The sequence below is a fragment of the Centroberyx gerrardi genome, chromosome 7 (genome assembly GCF_048128805.1).
Source record: "Centroberyx gerrardi isolate f3 chromosome 7, fCenGer3.hap1.cur.20231027, whole genome shotgun sequence".
NCBI classification, from domain to species: Eukaryota; Metazoa; Chordata; class Actinopteri; order Beryciformes; family Berycidae; genus Centroberyx; species Centroberyx gerrardi.
The window spans coordinates 15,697,843-15,711,934 of record NC_136003.1 but is presented as its reverse complement, the minus strand read 5'-3'; the positions used below and the strand labels follow the sequence as shown (position 1 = coordinate 15,711,934).

At 42.8% G+C, this 14,092-nt stretch overlaps 2 protein-coding genes across 2 annotated transcripts; one reads left to right on the top strand and one right to left on the bottom strand.

The window, feature by feature from the left end:
- Positions 1–7,238: 7,238 nt before the first annotated feature.
- Positions 7,239–12,463, top strand: fbxw9 (F-box and WD repeat domain containing 9). The gene is made up of 7 exons (XM_071912325.2): positions 7,239–7,918; positions 8,038–8,185; positions 8,553–9,582; positions 9,832–9,980; positions 10,105–10,308; positions 10,462–10,527; positions 10,994–12,463. Exons 1-7 carry the CDS (start codon positions 7,782–7,784, stop codon positions 11,066–11,068), a joined length of 1,809 nt encoding a protein of 602 aa, XP_071768426.1. The 5' UTR covers positions 7,239–7,781; the 3' UTR covers positions 11,069–12,463.
- Positions 12,464–13,283: 820 nt separating this feature from the next.
- On the bottom strand, positions 13,284–13,746 carry LOC139921937 (guanine nucleotide-binding protein G(I)/G(S)/G(O) subunit gamma-12-like). Its single transcript, XM_071912346.1, has 2 exons — positions 13,654–13,746; positions 13,284–13,409 (listed from the first exon to the last, which is right to left on the bottom strand). Exons 1-2 carry the CDS (start codon positions 13,744–13,746, stop codon positions 13,284–13,286), a joined length of 219 nt encoding a protein of 72 aa, XP_071768447.1.
- Positions 13,747–14,092: the final 346 nt, after the last annotated feature.

Genomic DNA, 14,092 nt, shown 5'->3' with positions numbered 1-14,092 from the left:
ATTTTGTAATTATTTCCCTCCCCTATTTTCCCTTCTTGCTCTTTCTCTTTCTTCTCCCTCTCTCTCTGTCTTTCTTCTCTGTTTATCTCATTCCATTGACTTTCCGTCGGATACATCCTCCAGGCTGTAAAAGTTCACTACCTGCCTGAACTTATTCCCCCACTAATGTAATGTCTGTGCAACAACAGGGCCTTGTAGTTCAGTGGTTATGTATGAAAAAATGCACAAGCGTCTCAACATGTTAACTGCCATTAACTGCCATTATGATAAACACACCATGTTTAAAACGGAGCACTCATGGAAATATTTACGTAGGCTAAATTCCTAAATGTATCAGTAAAATTAAAATACATGTTTAAATCTTGTGAACTGAATCGTAATAATAATGTAGCCTAATACCACTACAGTGAATAAATGCAACAGTATAACTCAATTTCTTATCACCCGAGATAAACTTGGCAGCAGTTTTTTCTTACATTGCCATTCAGGGTTTCTGTCTGTAAGTTGTCCACTGACTTAGCGCTGGCATGGCGTAGGCCTAAGCTTTCCACACCCAAACCAGATGCATGGGACAGCCCAAAGCCCTTTCATACCCCATACAGAAAAGAAATAGCCTATTAACATAGATTTCCACACATTGATATTTTGCCTCTATGCTCTAGAGCAGATCAACATGGCAGTGGTCCAACAGATCAAAGAATCCTCCCTTTTGAAAACAGGTGTGGTTTTCTGTCTCAGAGTGAGAGGAGAGACAGAGGAGAACCGGTTATGGCTGCCAGCAGCAGGGACAGACAGATGTCAGATTCGATGGATTTGAACATCTTTCTGGTAACAGGTAGCAGCCATGTTTTTCTTTTTTGCCGAAGGTTTTGATGTTGGTACCAATTTTAGCTAGCGAGGCTAGCTAAGCTGGCTTATCCTAGAATGATGAAGATGAAGACCTTATTACAAGTTTGTTGGATTTGATCAGGTTCCCTGGTTGCCATTTTTGTTTTGTCATTTTGATTTGTTTACTCAGCAGTAGGCTACTCAGTTATATTGCTCAATCATCAATATTTAATGTATTCTGAATATATTTATTAAATGTGTTAAATGTATGTAAATGAGAACTGAAGGCATAAATAGTCATTTGTAGACGTAACATAAGGATTTAATTTGTAAAACATGGGTTACAATCTTATAGATGGGTTTATAGATTTACAGAACTGACTTTGTGTTTTCAAATTACTTTTTCACGATTCAACCATTTCACAATCGGGTTTATTCGGCTGCACCCCTAATAGCAGCTGCCCTTTATTGCCTCTGCAGGGTCTCCTGCTTTAGTTCATATGCGTCCGTGTGCATGAACAGTTTACTCCACAACCACATTCACAAGGGCGATGAGTTAATTTCACAACACTTTGTGTATAGGCTGTGTATAGTTAGAAACCTTACATGAGATTGAGTTATTAATTTCATAGGCCCACAAAACGTGGTTTGACTGTGGAAGCGAGGAAGATGAGACATCTCTACATCCTCATGGTAACAGCAGCCTGAAGTGGCTTGAAGGACACAGTGCCAATGAAACCCTTTGATAAGGGAGCTTCACATCTCAACAGCAAAAAGAAATTCATACATGTTAAACAAATGGTCATCAAAGCTTAATGGTCAGTTTGGCTGCTCATTAAAGACGGGTGCTCCTGAGCAGGCAAAGAATTAAACACCTGTCTGATAAATATTTTGATATACAAAGCAAATGTTTGATTTCATGTTGAAAAAGTTATACATTTTTTAAGGTTTATGCTTCATACTATGAGCTTTTGGATAACAGTTGTAGTATTTTGTTAGTGTGTTGGCACTGGGCATCAGAAGTAGGCGCTGTAGGCTGCACTCCCAGAAGGAGTGGCTCCATGCTGAACTTCAAAAGGTTCCATCCTATGATACATAAGGCATCCCAAAGGGTTCATATGGAACCATTTTAAAAGGTTCCTTCTGAAGAGCCATATAGGATGGCATTTTAACTCCTAAATGGTTCCATATGACAGCATAAATTCATGCCTAAAAAAACTGAGTAGTGGGGCGTCCTGGTGTCTCAGTGGTCTAAGGCGCATACCATGTAACCACAACGTCCTGGGTTCGAATCCGGTTTGGGACCTTTGTTGCAGGTCACCCCCTATCTCTTTTCACTATCTAATAAAGGCTTAACAAAAAAAGCTGAGCAGTTTTACTTGTATTTTAGATTAACTTATGTTAGTTATGTTTTCATCTTAATTCAGATGTTGAATAGGCGGACACAGATTTACTGTTGTGTCAACACATTTAATTCAAAGAAAAGGTTCCTATTGAAAAAGTCTGCCAAAGGTAATATCATGAAAGGATGATACAGTACAAAAACAATCTCAGCATAATTATTAAGCCTATTATTATTATTATTATTATAAATTAGAACAATATTCAAAATAATTTAAATTTAATTATGAATTACATTACTTAGTAATGACATGAAGTCAATATCGAATAAATACAAACATCAATAAAATTGTTAGAAATAGTGTGGATAAATTCTTATAGTAGCAATAAACATAACAATTATAAAGCACTGACAAAAATATGGCTAAAGAAACAATGGATAAAGGCATATTTCCTCAACTGCAAACAACTGCAAAAGTTAGTTTTTTGTACTTTTGGTTTAGTAGTTTGAGGTATATGTACATAACTTGAATCATAGTATACAATGGTATGATACAATATATTATAATATATTATTATTGAAAATACAGAATATAACATCATAGTATAATACAATATAGTACAGTGTTGGTGGACACTGTACTATACTCTAATAGTGAGTGAGTACTGAGGCTATGCAAATGTAAGCAGGTAGTTTCAAGTTTTTTGCACCCGCAGCACTGGAATGGAGCTGTTCTTTCCATCGGACAATTTCATGACATGCTTCTCCATGAAATTGAGGGTGCGGAGGACCCCCTTAGGGTGTTCCAACTGAAATACAAAGTACAGGGCAAAGAGAGAGAGAGAGAGAGAGAGAGAGAGAGAGAGAGAGAGAGAGATGCACTTCCTCCTAAAATGTGAAAAATTCAAACCAGCCAGAGAAATGTTCTTTAACAAACTCAGCTCCCAAATTCCCAACTTCAAAGAGCTGGATGACAAATCCAGGCTAGGAATTGTCCTGGCAGATCTGACCGCACAATATGTGTTAACCTGCCACAACCTGAGGAACAGTGAGTGACCAACACATACACACATACACATGTGCACACGCATGCACGCACGCACACACACACACACACACACACACACACACACACACACACACACACACACACACGTTGACCAATGTGTTATGTTTTTGATTCTTGTTTTATTGAATGTATTTTTTATTGTTGAACTGTTATGACTATTGATAGTCATTATATGATAGAGTGCTAACCCAGCACACACACACTCACACACGCACACACACACACACACACACACACACACACACACACACACACACACACACACACACAGACGCAGACACACACACACACACACACTCTGTACCTTCATGCTTTGGCAACATTGTAAACTTTCATGCCAATAAAGCAAATTGAATTGAATTGAATTGAGAGAGAGAGAGAGAGAGAGAGAGAGAGAGAGAGAGAGAGAGAGAGAGAGAGAGAGAGAGAGAGAGAGAGAGAGAGAGAGATAGAGATTACGCACTGCTGCAGGTAGAAAGATGGTAGCCTGTGGCCTGTCTAAACCTACTGGTAATTTCCCTTGTGCAAATAAAAGCTGAAAAGCCTAGCATAAGCCTATTTAAGCTTATACAAACATCCGATTATCTGCACATGACAGGCAGATGATGACTGCTTTGATAGAAGTGCTCAGTGGTGCTGAACCATGGCACCTTGCGCAAGCATAAAAAGATTCAAAGCAGGCTACTGTCAAAGCACTTAGAAACTTTCAGTGCCATTTGTATTGTTTCCATGTGATATGATCTCTTATGCGCGGTGGGGTTTTCTGATAGTTGTTTTAATTGTGCCTCTTACTAAGGGGAGATGTGGATACAGTTAATGCCCGGGGGTATCACTGGTTTCCATGGGCATAGATAGACCTCCTATCACCATCTGACATGCTCAGAGACTTTGGTAGGTCCGTCACTTCATCACAGGGGGCGTCAACATCTCTGCTCAGATGGGCAGTACCCGAGCAGGAAGGACCCTGTGTCCATCTCAAGGGCCCATCTCTGTCTTGCAACAACAAAGGGGGATTCATCTTAGCCTCGCAACAGAGAGCCGAGGTTATGCACGATAACCATCAATGGCCTTCACACCCTCCACTCACCGATATAGCCTGTGCTGAGTTTGGGAACAACAGCTGCACTCCCTCTATCAGTAGAGGTATCTGTCTGGTGTCAGCTCTGCTGTGAAGGGCAGCTGGAAAACAAACCCAAACTGAAACCACTTGAAGTTGCCTTCAGACCTGCCACTCAAGCACCCAAAATTTGAGCGGGTCGGCACTCTACTGCGACTTACCTTATGGGAAGAACTCAAAGTGGCTACCAGAATTACCACTGGCATCTGAAAGCATGCAGCTACACTACCCACCCTTAGCCGAGGTTAGAGGTTTAGTGTCAGCTTGGCTCACAGTGAGACGCCTTGCACACCCTCGAGTTACTGGAACCCAGCCAAAGTTATCAGTCAACCAGCGAGTCAAACAAGGTTTTGAAGAAGACACCTTTAAAATAGAACAACAGTAAAATGCAATGACACTGCAATCCACAGGGGCATAAACCGCACCTGCACCCACAGGTGTCGGATTTCAAGCAAATGGTACTCACAAATTGACTTGATCACAGTCTGTGGAGGTTCAACATGAAAGACATAGAGGATGATGCAGAGGGGATTATTACGTGAGTCTCCGCCCTAAGGACATGGACATGACATACATGAATATATAGTTCTGGGAAGGAGAGGGCTAAGGAGGTCTGTATTTACAGTAAATGCAAAGACAGTCATACCCATTTCCAAAATAGAACAGGGAGGCAAAATCCTCTTTATCACTACTGATTCTGATAAACCTTCCCTAACCTGTACCACTACTTGTCTCTCAAATCAACTGGCTACTGCAACACAATTGGTCAGCTGCAAATTTACCAGCTGCCTGGCAAATTCAGGGATACCCCCTACATGTGTGGTGTTTACAGTAGGCTACATGACCGTCTGGATGAAGTCAGTTTTAGGAGGGACTAAAGAGCGGAGCAAATAAAACGGTGGTTGTGCATATAGTGAACAGTGAGTGAGTCGGGATGGCAGGGAGTAGTGGAGGAAAGGAGGAACAAATGGAGATTAATGTAAGTTGGAATAAGGTAAATCAAGGGAGAGGACAGACAAAAGGTAGGGTTAGGGCTATGTAAAAATAATGTTAATGTTGGCTATGGAAGCCCTTGGGGCACTGGCACACCACAGCACAATACAAGAGACACCCTCTTAACCAACCTGTTGAGCCGGTTGCTACACTTTTGTAGTATTGATGATGATGATGATGATGATGATGATGGAGGTAATGAAAGAGTGGTTTGGAGGAAAATAACGAGAGAAATGGTGATGAAGTTTAAGGAGGGTGGCAATATTGCTATTTTGAATCCAGTAGCTCTGTCAAGTGGGTTGAAGAGGGCAATGGGAGATATTGAAATTGCGAAGGTGGAGGTTTGTTGGTGAAATATAAGGATGAAGCCCAGAGATCTAAAGCTTTGAATGTGCAATATGTATGTAAGAAGGAGGTGGTAAGCTGTAAAGCAGAGAGTTCAGGTGGAAGTTTTGTCAGAGGAGTGATTTCAGGAAAGTACCTGCTGGGGACAGTCTAGAAGAGTGAATGGCTAACATAAGAGGAGGGCCGGTCAAAGGAGCTGAGAGGACGACAGTAGAGATGATCTGAAACTTTGAACTCTATGGGGGACAACTGGAAGTGACATCCTTTAGGAGTGTGGTTTGACTCGAGACTTACTTGGGCTGAACATATTGTAACCAAATGTAAGAAAGCATTGAATGTAATGAGATGCTTGGCAGGAAGTGAATGGGGAGCAGATGGATCTGCATTGAAAACAATCTATATTGGTTTAATCAGATCTGTACTTGATTATGGCAGTGAGGCATACAGATCTACATCAAGCAGTTTGCTTAAAGGAAAAGCCCAGGCCTTGATGATTTGTTGTGGAGCCTACAAAACCACTCCAATAGCAAACAGAGGTAGGAGAAATGCCTTTAGAGATGAGAACAAAACAGCTTGCTGTTACACACTGGGTCACAGTGATAGTCACCCAGCCAAAAAGTATTAGATCCATGCTGAGAGAAAAGCAGGAAGATGGCTAATCTCATTGGCTCACAGTATTGTCCTTCTGTTGTATTGCCTGCTATGACCACGTTTTTTTTTTTTTTTTTAACCATATGCTGAAGTTGATCTAGGCTTACAGGACAAAGTGAGGAGGAATAGAGATGTCGAGCCAAACTACTGAATTATGGATTGCTACTGTATTATGGATTTATACAGATTTACAAGTTTATACAAGATTATACAAGTTTCATGTACAGATCAAGTAAAGATGATCAGATCAGTCGTCAGTGTACACAGGGGAGAGGACCAGCTATGTGAACGCCTGAATGGAAAGGGAATCCAGATAAGTATTAAAGAGATAGCCTACTAAGAAAACCATCAGGAGATGAGTGCCTCAGATGTGTTACAATTTTTCATCTCTACAGTGTTAGAAAACAAATTTAGTCTTCATTTAATCTTTATGTATTTACTTCATGTGCCTATGTATTCATTTGTTTAACTGACATGGTTAGATAGTAGTTTCCCGATTCATACTCCTGTTCAACTGGTGGCAGTAGGCCTAATGCAAGCTGTTTGCCAACCGGCATTAAAAATTTGAAGAAGAAGAAGACGAAGACAAAGCCAAAAAAGAAGTAGAAGTTAGTTTGATGACGACATCTTAAGTACATAGACTTTAAAACTTAAAAAATACCACATATACCAGTAATTTCATTTTTTTTCTTATTTTTATTAATTTATTTTTACAACAAACACGACTTCTAAGTAGAATTTAAGGACACTATTATTTTATATTGTAACAGTTGGTGGCAGTAATACTCCAGCACGGTAACAAGTCGCCAAAAAAACCAAAAAGAAGAAGAATGACGACATCTCTCTGCGCCGGAAAGGGTGTTTTGAATATTTTTTTTGTAGTTCGCCAGTTGTCGACGAAACGTCAGTTGATATTCCTTCATTACACCGTGTTTCTACCTTCATTGAAACTGTGTCATTGTTTTTATCAGGGGAACTGGTCAATATTTAACTACAGTGACTGGAGGGACGCCCTTTTAATCAACAGCTAGCGTTGTCAAACCTAGACTGGGCTTGGTTATGAGATAGCAATCTAACTAACTGGCTAGTTGCTATAAGTCTATATTCGTGGTTATTTACCTTTCTACATAACAGACGAAGATTGCTATTCAATGCATTGTCAGACAAAACCTACATGAATAGAACGGTATTTGTGGTGAGTAAAGTTAAGCTAAGTTTAGTTCATCTAAGTTTATCTAAGCAATGTATCTCAGAATTGTAGGCAAGATAGCTAACGTTGGTTTGTCGGTTAGCCATAGACTTTTTCAACTGTCATTCTAAGATTGTTTTAGCATCTATGCATTAAAAGACATGTAGCCAGCAATAGAAAATAGGGTTGAATTAATGTTGGCTTACAGTCCATAAGTTAGTGGTCTGGTGCTGAGAGGAGAAAGGTGATGTCAGAGGTGCGGGTTAACGTGACAGAACAGGAGGCAGGGACAGAGAGAGGAAGGACAGACGGTGACCAGGACGGACCACCTGTTGACCCTGTGAATCCCCAAACCAATGAAACTCCCAGCCCTGAAGTGCAAGGGTAAGGCTTTCTGTCGCTCCACCTTGTCATCCTCATTTAATTGACTGTTCATAAGCCACAAAGTGTCTCTGTCATTATTCGGTGAGTCTCATTTGTCCCCACCTTCATATTTCTTCCAGTCTTCTGCCAGGCGGTCGCCCCTCCTCAGTCGAAGGCAGCCCCTCTCCTTCTGCTGAGGCCAGTGGCTTGTTGTCGTTGCCATGGGAGATGGTGACCCACATTGCCTCGCACCTCCCTGCTCAGTGTGTCATCACTGTGCTGCCAAAGGTTAGTTTAAAAAAGATTTTTCATTCTTTTCAGTTTTTTGGCCCATCACTTCAGATTTCTAGTCCTGCTTTTCCTGCCTATTTGTGTTGTCTCAATCATAAATCACTGAATACTGTATGATAACTTTCCCAGTGTGACTGTATAGTAACCCTAACCCGTCTTATAGTTTTTCTTCATAGACCTCAACTATTAAGTTTGTCAGTGGGCTTTTACTCAAGGTAGTTTGGCTTGACAGCTAAAACAGAGCAAAGAGCCATGGATTGCCAAAATCCATTGCCAAGCAAGTTAAGCAAGGCTGTATCTTATTAGTCTTGTCTTGTAGATCCAGGAAATTCTGTAGAATCACACCACCTCTCTCTCTTGTCAGGTGTGCCATGCCTTGGGTAACGTGGGCAAGGACAGCACAGCATGGCAGCTCCGGGCACGCAGGCTAACAGGCTCCCGGGCTGGCTTCCCGGTGGGGCCGAGGGAGGACTTCGACTGGCCCAATGCTTGCCTGGAGATGGAGCAGCTGATAACCTGCTGGGCCGGCCAAGCGGACCTTGTGGCCAGGCAGGCGCAGGAGGATGAGAGGGAAAGCCGGAGAGAGGGACAGCAGCAAAGGGCAGGGGAGGACGGGGAACCAGTTGCCGAGGGGCAAGAAGATGGTAGAGAGGATGTTGTAGAGGGGGTGGGGGTGGCAGCGCAGGAGGTAGCCTTTGGTGTTGGTGAAGTGATGGAGGTGGCGTTGGAAGGCGAGGACGGTGATATGCAGCCGAACATAGGTGGGGACCCACTGGCAAGATTGAGGGAGGAGTTGGAAGAGAGGTTGGAGGAGGCTGAAGCAGCACTGATGGAAGGAGGGAGGGGCCAGAGAGTGTTCGAAGCTGTGGAGGGGAGAGAAGGAGCGGATGGTCGAGTCGACCACCAAGAGGACTTGGCAGACCCCCGGCATCTGGGTGATGGAGGAGAGGTGGAGGTGGTGCAAAGTCGACCCCCGAGAAGTCCAAGCCCACCGCCAGCCCTAGAGTGCGTCTCCCTAACCTCGGGCCACATCGCCCAGGTCAACTCGGTCCTCCTGTTGGGGGATGACGGGAGAGTTTGTGCCACAGGCTCCAGGGACTGGAATGTTAAACTGTGGGACCTGCAGGTGGGCTCCAATGGCACGCTGCTGCATACTTTGGGCGGGCAGGGCCACTTCAGCACCCACCGGGGCTGGGTGTGGTGCTTGGCGTCCCGGGGCCCTCTGCTGGCCTCAGGGGGCTTCGACAGCACGGTGAGGCTGTGGGACCTAGAGGCAGGCGGGGCAGAGAGGGGCCTGATCAGGGCCAGGGCCGCCGTCCTCTGCCTGTCCTGTCAGACAGACGTGTTGCTGGCCGGTACATTTGACAAGAGGGTCAGCATGTATGACACCAGAGGTAAGAGGGTTTGCTTTTGCCTCTGCCTTTGACATGTCTTTTATATTTAATACGTGTTTCATCGAAAAAGTGTACAAAATGTGCTACATAAAGGTCATTTGATTAATTGATGAATGATACAGAGGTGTTTCTCATCAGTTCTTGCAAACTTCCAGGTTTATAGTGTGTTTTTGTCAGGTCTTAGCAATTAGCTGGGAAAGAAATTAAGACACATCAGATCAGGTTTCTGAGGTTTAATCTGTTCCACAGTGCCTGAGCCCCTGGTGAAGAGCCTTCGTCTCCATAGCAACGCTGTAATGTGCCTGGCTGCAGATGACAAGTACATCATCTCTGGGAGTAAAGACTGTACTGTGGCCATCTATGACCGCAGGGCAGGAAAACCCCTGAAGAAACTCCGGGTAGACACACACGCACACACACTGACACACATGCAGTATCTTATTATGTACTTGTTTGTGTGCGTGCGTGCTCATCACACCTGTACACCTAAATCGACTTACCCCCGCATCCCTCTATTTCCAGCTGAGCTCTTACCTGCTGTCCATGAGCTACAGCGGCAGTGAGGTATGGGCAGGAGACAACAGGGGCATGCTCCATACCTTCTCCATGCAGGCGGGTGTCTTGCAGTCCCTGTCCCAGTTTGATGTGGGACACACCTCTCTGGTCACTGGCATCCACAGGTCGCCCGGCAGCCTCTACACCTGTTCATCTGATCGTACTGTTAAGGTGGGGCGCGGGGCAAACTCCTTATTTCACCAAACGACCTGTGATTATTTATCTAGCTCTGCTTTTGGATGTTCTGCAGTTGTAATTTCACTCTGTGTTCATTTATTCACAGCCTTCTTTGATGTTGTTCCTTGTCATTGGTCTGTCTTGCAGGTACATATCCCTTGCGCGCCTCCAAGGACACTATGCACACTACATCATGAAGCTGGAGTTAATGGGGTTAGTGTTGTGCCTTGTACCACAGCGTATGGACAATTAGAAGTTCAAATTGTTTACCATTTGAGGGTTATCTCAGTTATTTAAAAAATATTTTACTTAATATTTAATAATATATTTTTTATAGCAGGAAGAAATTCATGTCTTGAGGCAACAGGGAAGGGGATAAAAGAATTTAGACAAGCATAAACAAGGACAATAATGGGACAGAAATCTTAAGAAAGTGAACATAAGCACAATTAGGACAAAAGGGGAAATCAACACAATATCAATTATCGTATGGATGTGAAGCAATTGTCTGTGCAAATGCCCATGATAGAGTCCTGAGTGTTATAGGAATCTTTTATTTTGTATTTATTTTTTTCAAAATTTTAAAGATATTTGTAGTTCATTCAACAGGAATGCTCTGCATTCGAATTGTTTTTTCTCCCTGTCTCTCTCACTCACTTTGTCTGTCTTTATTTGTCAGTTGAGTGTGGCGGGTGGAGTACTGGCAGTAGCCTCGGGGGACATGTGTGTGGAGGTGTGGAGGCCCCGGAAATGAATGACCCAAGACCAGCAAACATCCCTCAATTAAGTGGGAAGACTTTACCGCGACAGATGGGGACAAGATCTGATACCTGTCCACATGTGCTGATATGGGACTGACTCAATCTTTTGCCAGTATGGACTATGGAATATTGAAATTATAGACTTTCTTTTCCATAGCAGAAGGAAAGCAGAAGTGGACTGGCCATCTGAGTACCAGAGTTTTCCAGTTGACCTGTGGCCCCGCGGGCTGATACTAAAAGATTTTTAAAGAAAATCTCTGCCTCTCTGACTTGCCTGGTAGCCTGGCTGGCCAGCTAAATAGAGAAAGGGGGTGTTGTGTATTAACCTAACAAATGAAAATGGAAAGGAAACACACCAAAAAATACAAAGGTGGGACTGAAAAATTAAGAGAAAAAAAATGAAGTCCCTTGAGGCAGTTATGGCCTAATTCCACATATTAATTCATTTATTTGGTTGCACTAACAAACACAAATGGAAAAAGTGTCAGTTGTGCTCACATCACCGTGCAGCAGCATAATGTTGTCACCCCATCAGTAAAATGCCTAATGCATTTTAAAGATTCTATTGAAAATAGGCTAAATCTGTGGTGATACTTTGTTCTACAGTTGTCCATATTGTGAGGTTTGGGTGTCTGCAGGTCGCTCATGGTGGGCAGTCTGGATCAAAAGTACAGAACCTTTTATTTAATCCCAGTCTGGCCCCTGTTAAGAGCATTTACGTCACAACCTGCAAACAAACCACACTTCTTCACACTGTGAAGTAAAGAAATGTGTTTTTGTTGATGCTTGTCCCATGTATTTTATTTTTGTTTGCCGTTTTGAGCCAGCCGTCAAAGCTTTCAAAGGCGATATGTTTGAAGAAGTTTGTCTCTCCTTTTTTTTTTTTTTTTTATACATTCAGACAGGGTAGAAACTACATAAAGTGGAAAGAGACTGTGATGGAAATACCAAATTTGTCTCTATTGGGACTCCAATCAGTAGCATTTGTAACAGCATGTACTCAAAGCTTTACATGTTCGCCAGTTGACTGAATCCTTTTACACTAAGTGACATTGTACCAAAAGCATTCCAGACAGTCGGTCTGCAGATAATAGATCACCATTCTTAAAAGTTACTCATGCTGTGACAGTGGAAATGCAGAGAGAAAGACACTAGGATAGGCAAGCCCTTTGTGACACAGTGATTGTATGTGTAAACCTATTTATTTGAACAGTCAACACTGCTAATGAATATGATGCTGTTTGTTGGTATGCCTGCTCCCACACTGTTCCACTGCCTCAACAAATTATCAATGTGCCTCCTTTGTGTGTGTGTTGGTTCTAACAATTTATAATGATTGAATTGTAATGATTTGGGTAAATGTCAGTAGAAATCATTTGCGCAATACTTTACAGATGCATACATCAAAATGCATAAAAAGAAAAACATTTCCCGCGCGGTTGTCATTGATTGGCCAGAAAATCTAGTGTCTGAATTATTCCCTGGATTTGTTCTCAGCCTTGGAGGGCGTCATGGTAAAACAAGTTTGCACTGAATGCTTGGAATGATTGGACAAAGCGGCTCTTTAGTGTCAGCTCTGGAGCTCAGGCTAAAAAGTCACCTAAATCACTGGTTTAAAGTTACCCAATCATTCCAGAGGCAGGAAACGTTAAGACCAAACTGCCTTAAGGGCGAAACATGGAATTAATGAACAAAAATATTATATACATACTAAATAGTTAAGCCCATTATGTAAAGGGACACTTAATTTAATAATTACAAACTTGTTGATACTGCCAAAGAATCATTTAAATCCATTTGAAGTTTTCAGATGAATGATGTTTCCAGATCTAATCTAATCTACAGTGTTATGTACGTTCACAGACAGTTGATACTGTGCACCTTTGGGTGACTTGTAACAGACATAACCTTTCAACATATGAGCACCTTTGAAATCCCACCTTGTACCTTGAACTCCTTTCTCCGCCTGACTTCAGCAGACCATCTTAAATTAGATATGACAGGAAATGTCTGACGTCGCCAGCATCAGCCGCACTATGGTGAGGCAAAGGGGGTTTGAGAGAAAACATGTTGAAAACACAGTTGTAGTTCCCGCGGTTGGTGTCACCTCCAGTCAGAAGAGTGAAAGCTGGCAGCGTGACTACCAGGCTGGCTGGGTCCGGGTGCGGGTCACCTTACTGAGGGTGACGCTCTGTCCTCTCCAGACTCTCAGAGCAGCACACAGGTCTTCTTGTCTTTGAATGGATTGGAGGAGGCAGCGATGCCGGTGAGCAGGGGGTCGCTGCGCCTGTGCTCCTGACAGTACTGCACCAACTCTGCTGCTGTCAGGGAGATCTGCTGGGACAGAGCAGTTATTCAAGACACCAGTTAAAAAGGTACAATCTGGATGTAGGACGCCCTTAAATAAGAGTGAAATGACCTCAAGGAAATGGAACAAGTTGTTAAGAAATACTACAAAAACTTCAAATAATTGACCTCAGTGATGATCCAGGCAGTACAGGTATACAGTATATGGTTATGTGCAGCTGGCTCACATTACAGATTCCTATATAGGCTACAGTAACTTATATGTACATACCTTGATTCTCTCCATGCCAGCCTCCACCCGAAGCTGATCCACCACTCTCTGTGCCTGAACAACACTGTTGCTGCTGCACACCTTTCCTGACATTGTCTTTCAGTAGAAAGACACAGCAAAAAGGTCCTACTATGCAAAATGAAATGATACCAAAAATGAGCAGAGTGTATAGGAATTAGAACATGAAAAAGGATTTGCTCTGACTAGTCCATCTTCCCCAGTCCACACAGTTAGCTCAGGTCATCCAGGAGTCTGCGGTCAGAGAAGCGTCTGACTTTCCTTTTTGACCTGTACCCCCCTTTGTGATTCCCTGTCGAGGATACTTCAAAGGCCCCGTGATAAAAAAAAAGGTAGAAAGGTCACACAACACAGTCCTGGAAATGTCACAGCACCATCACACATCACTTCACAGCCATCATTGATGAGTAGATTATTGGGT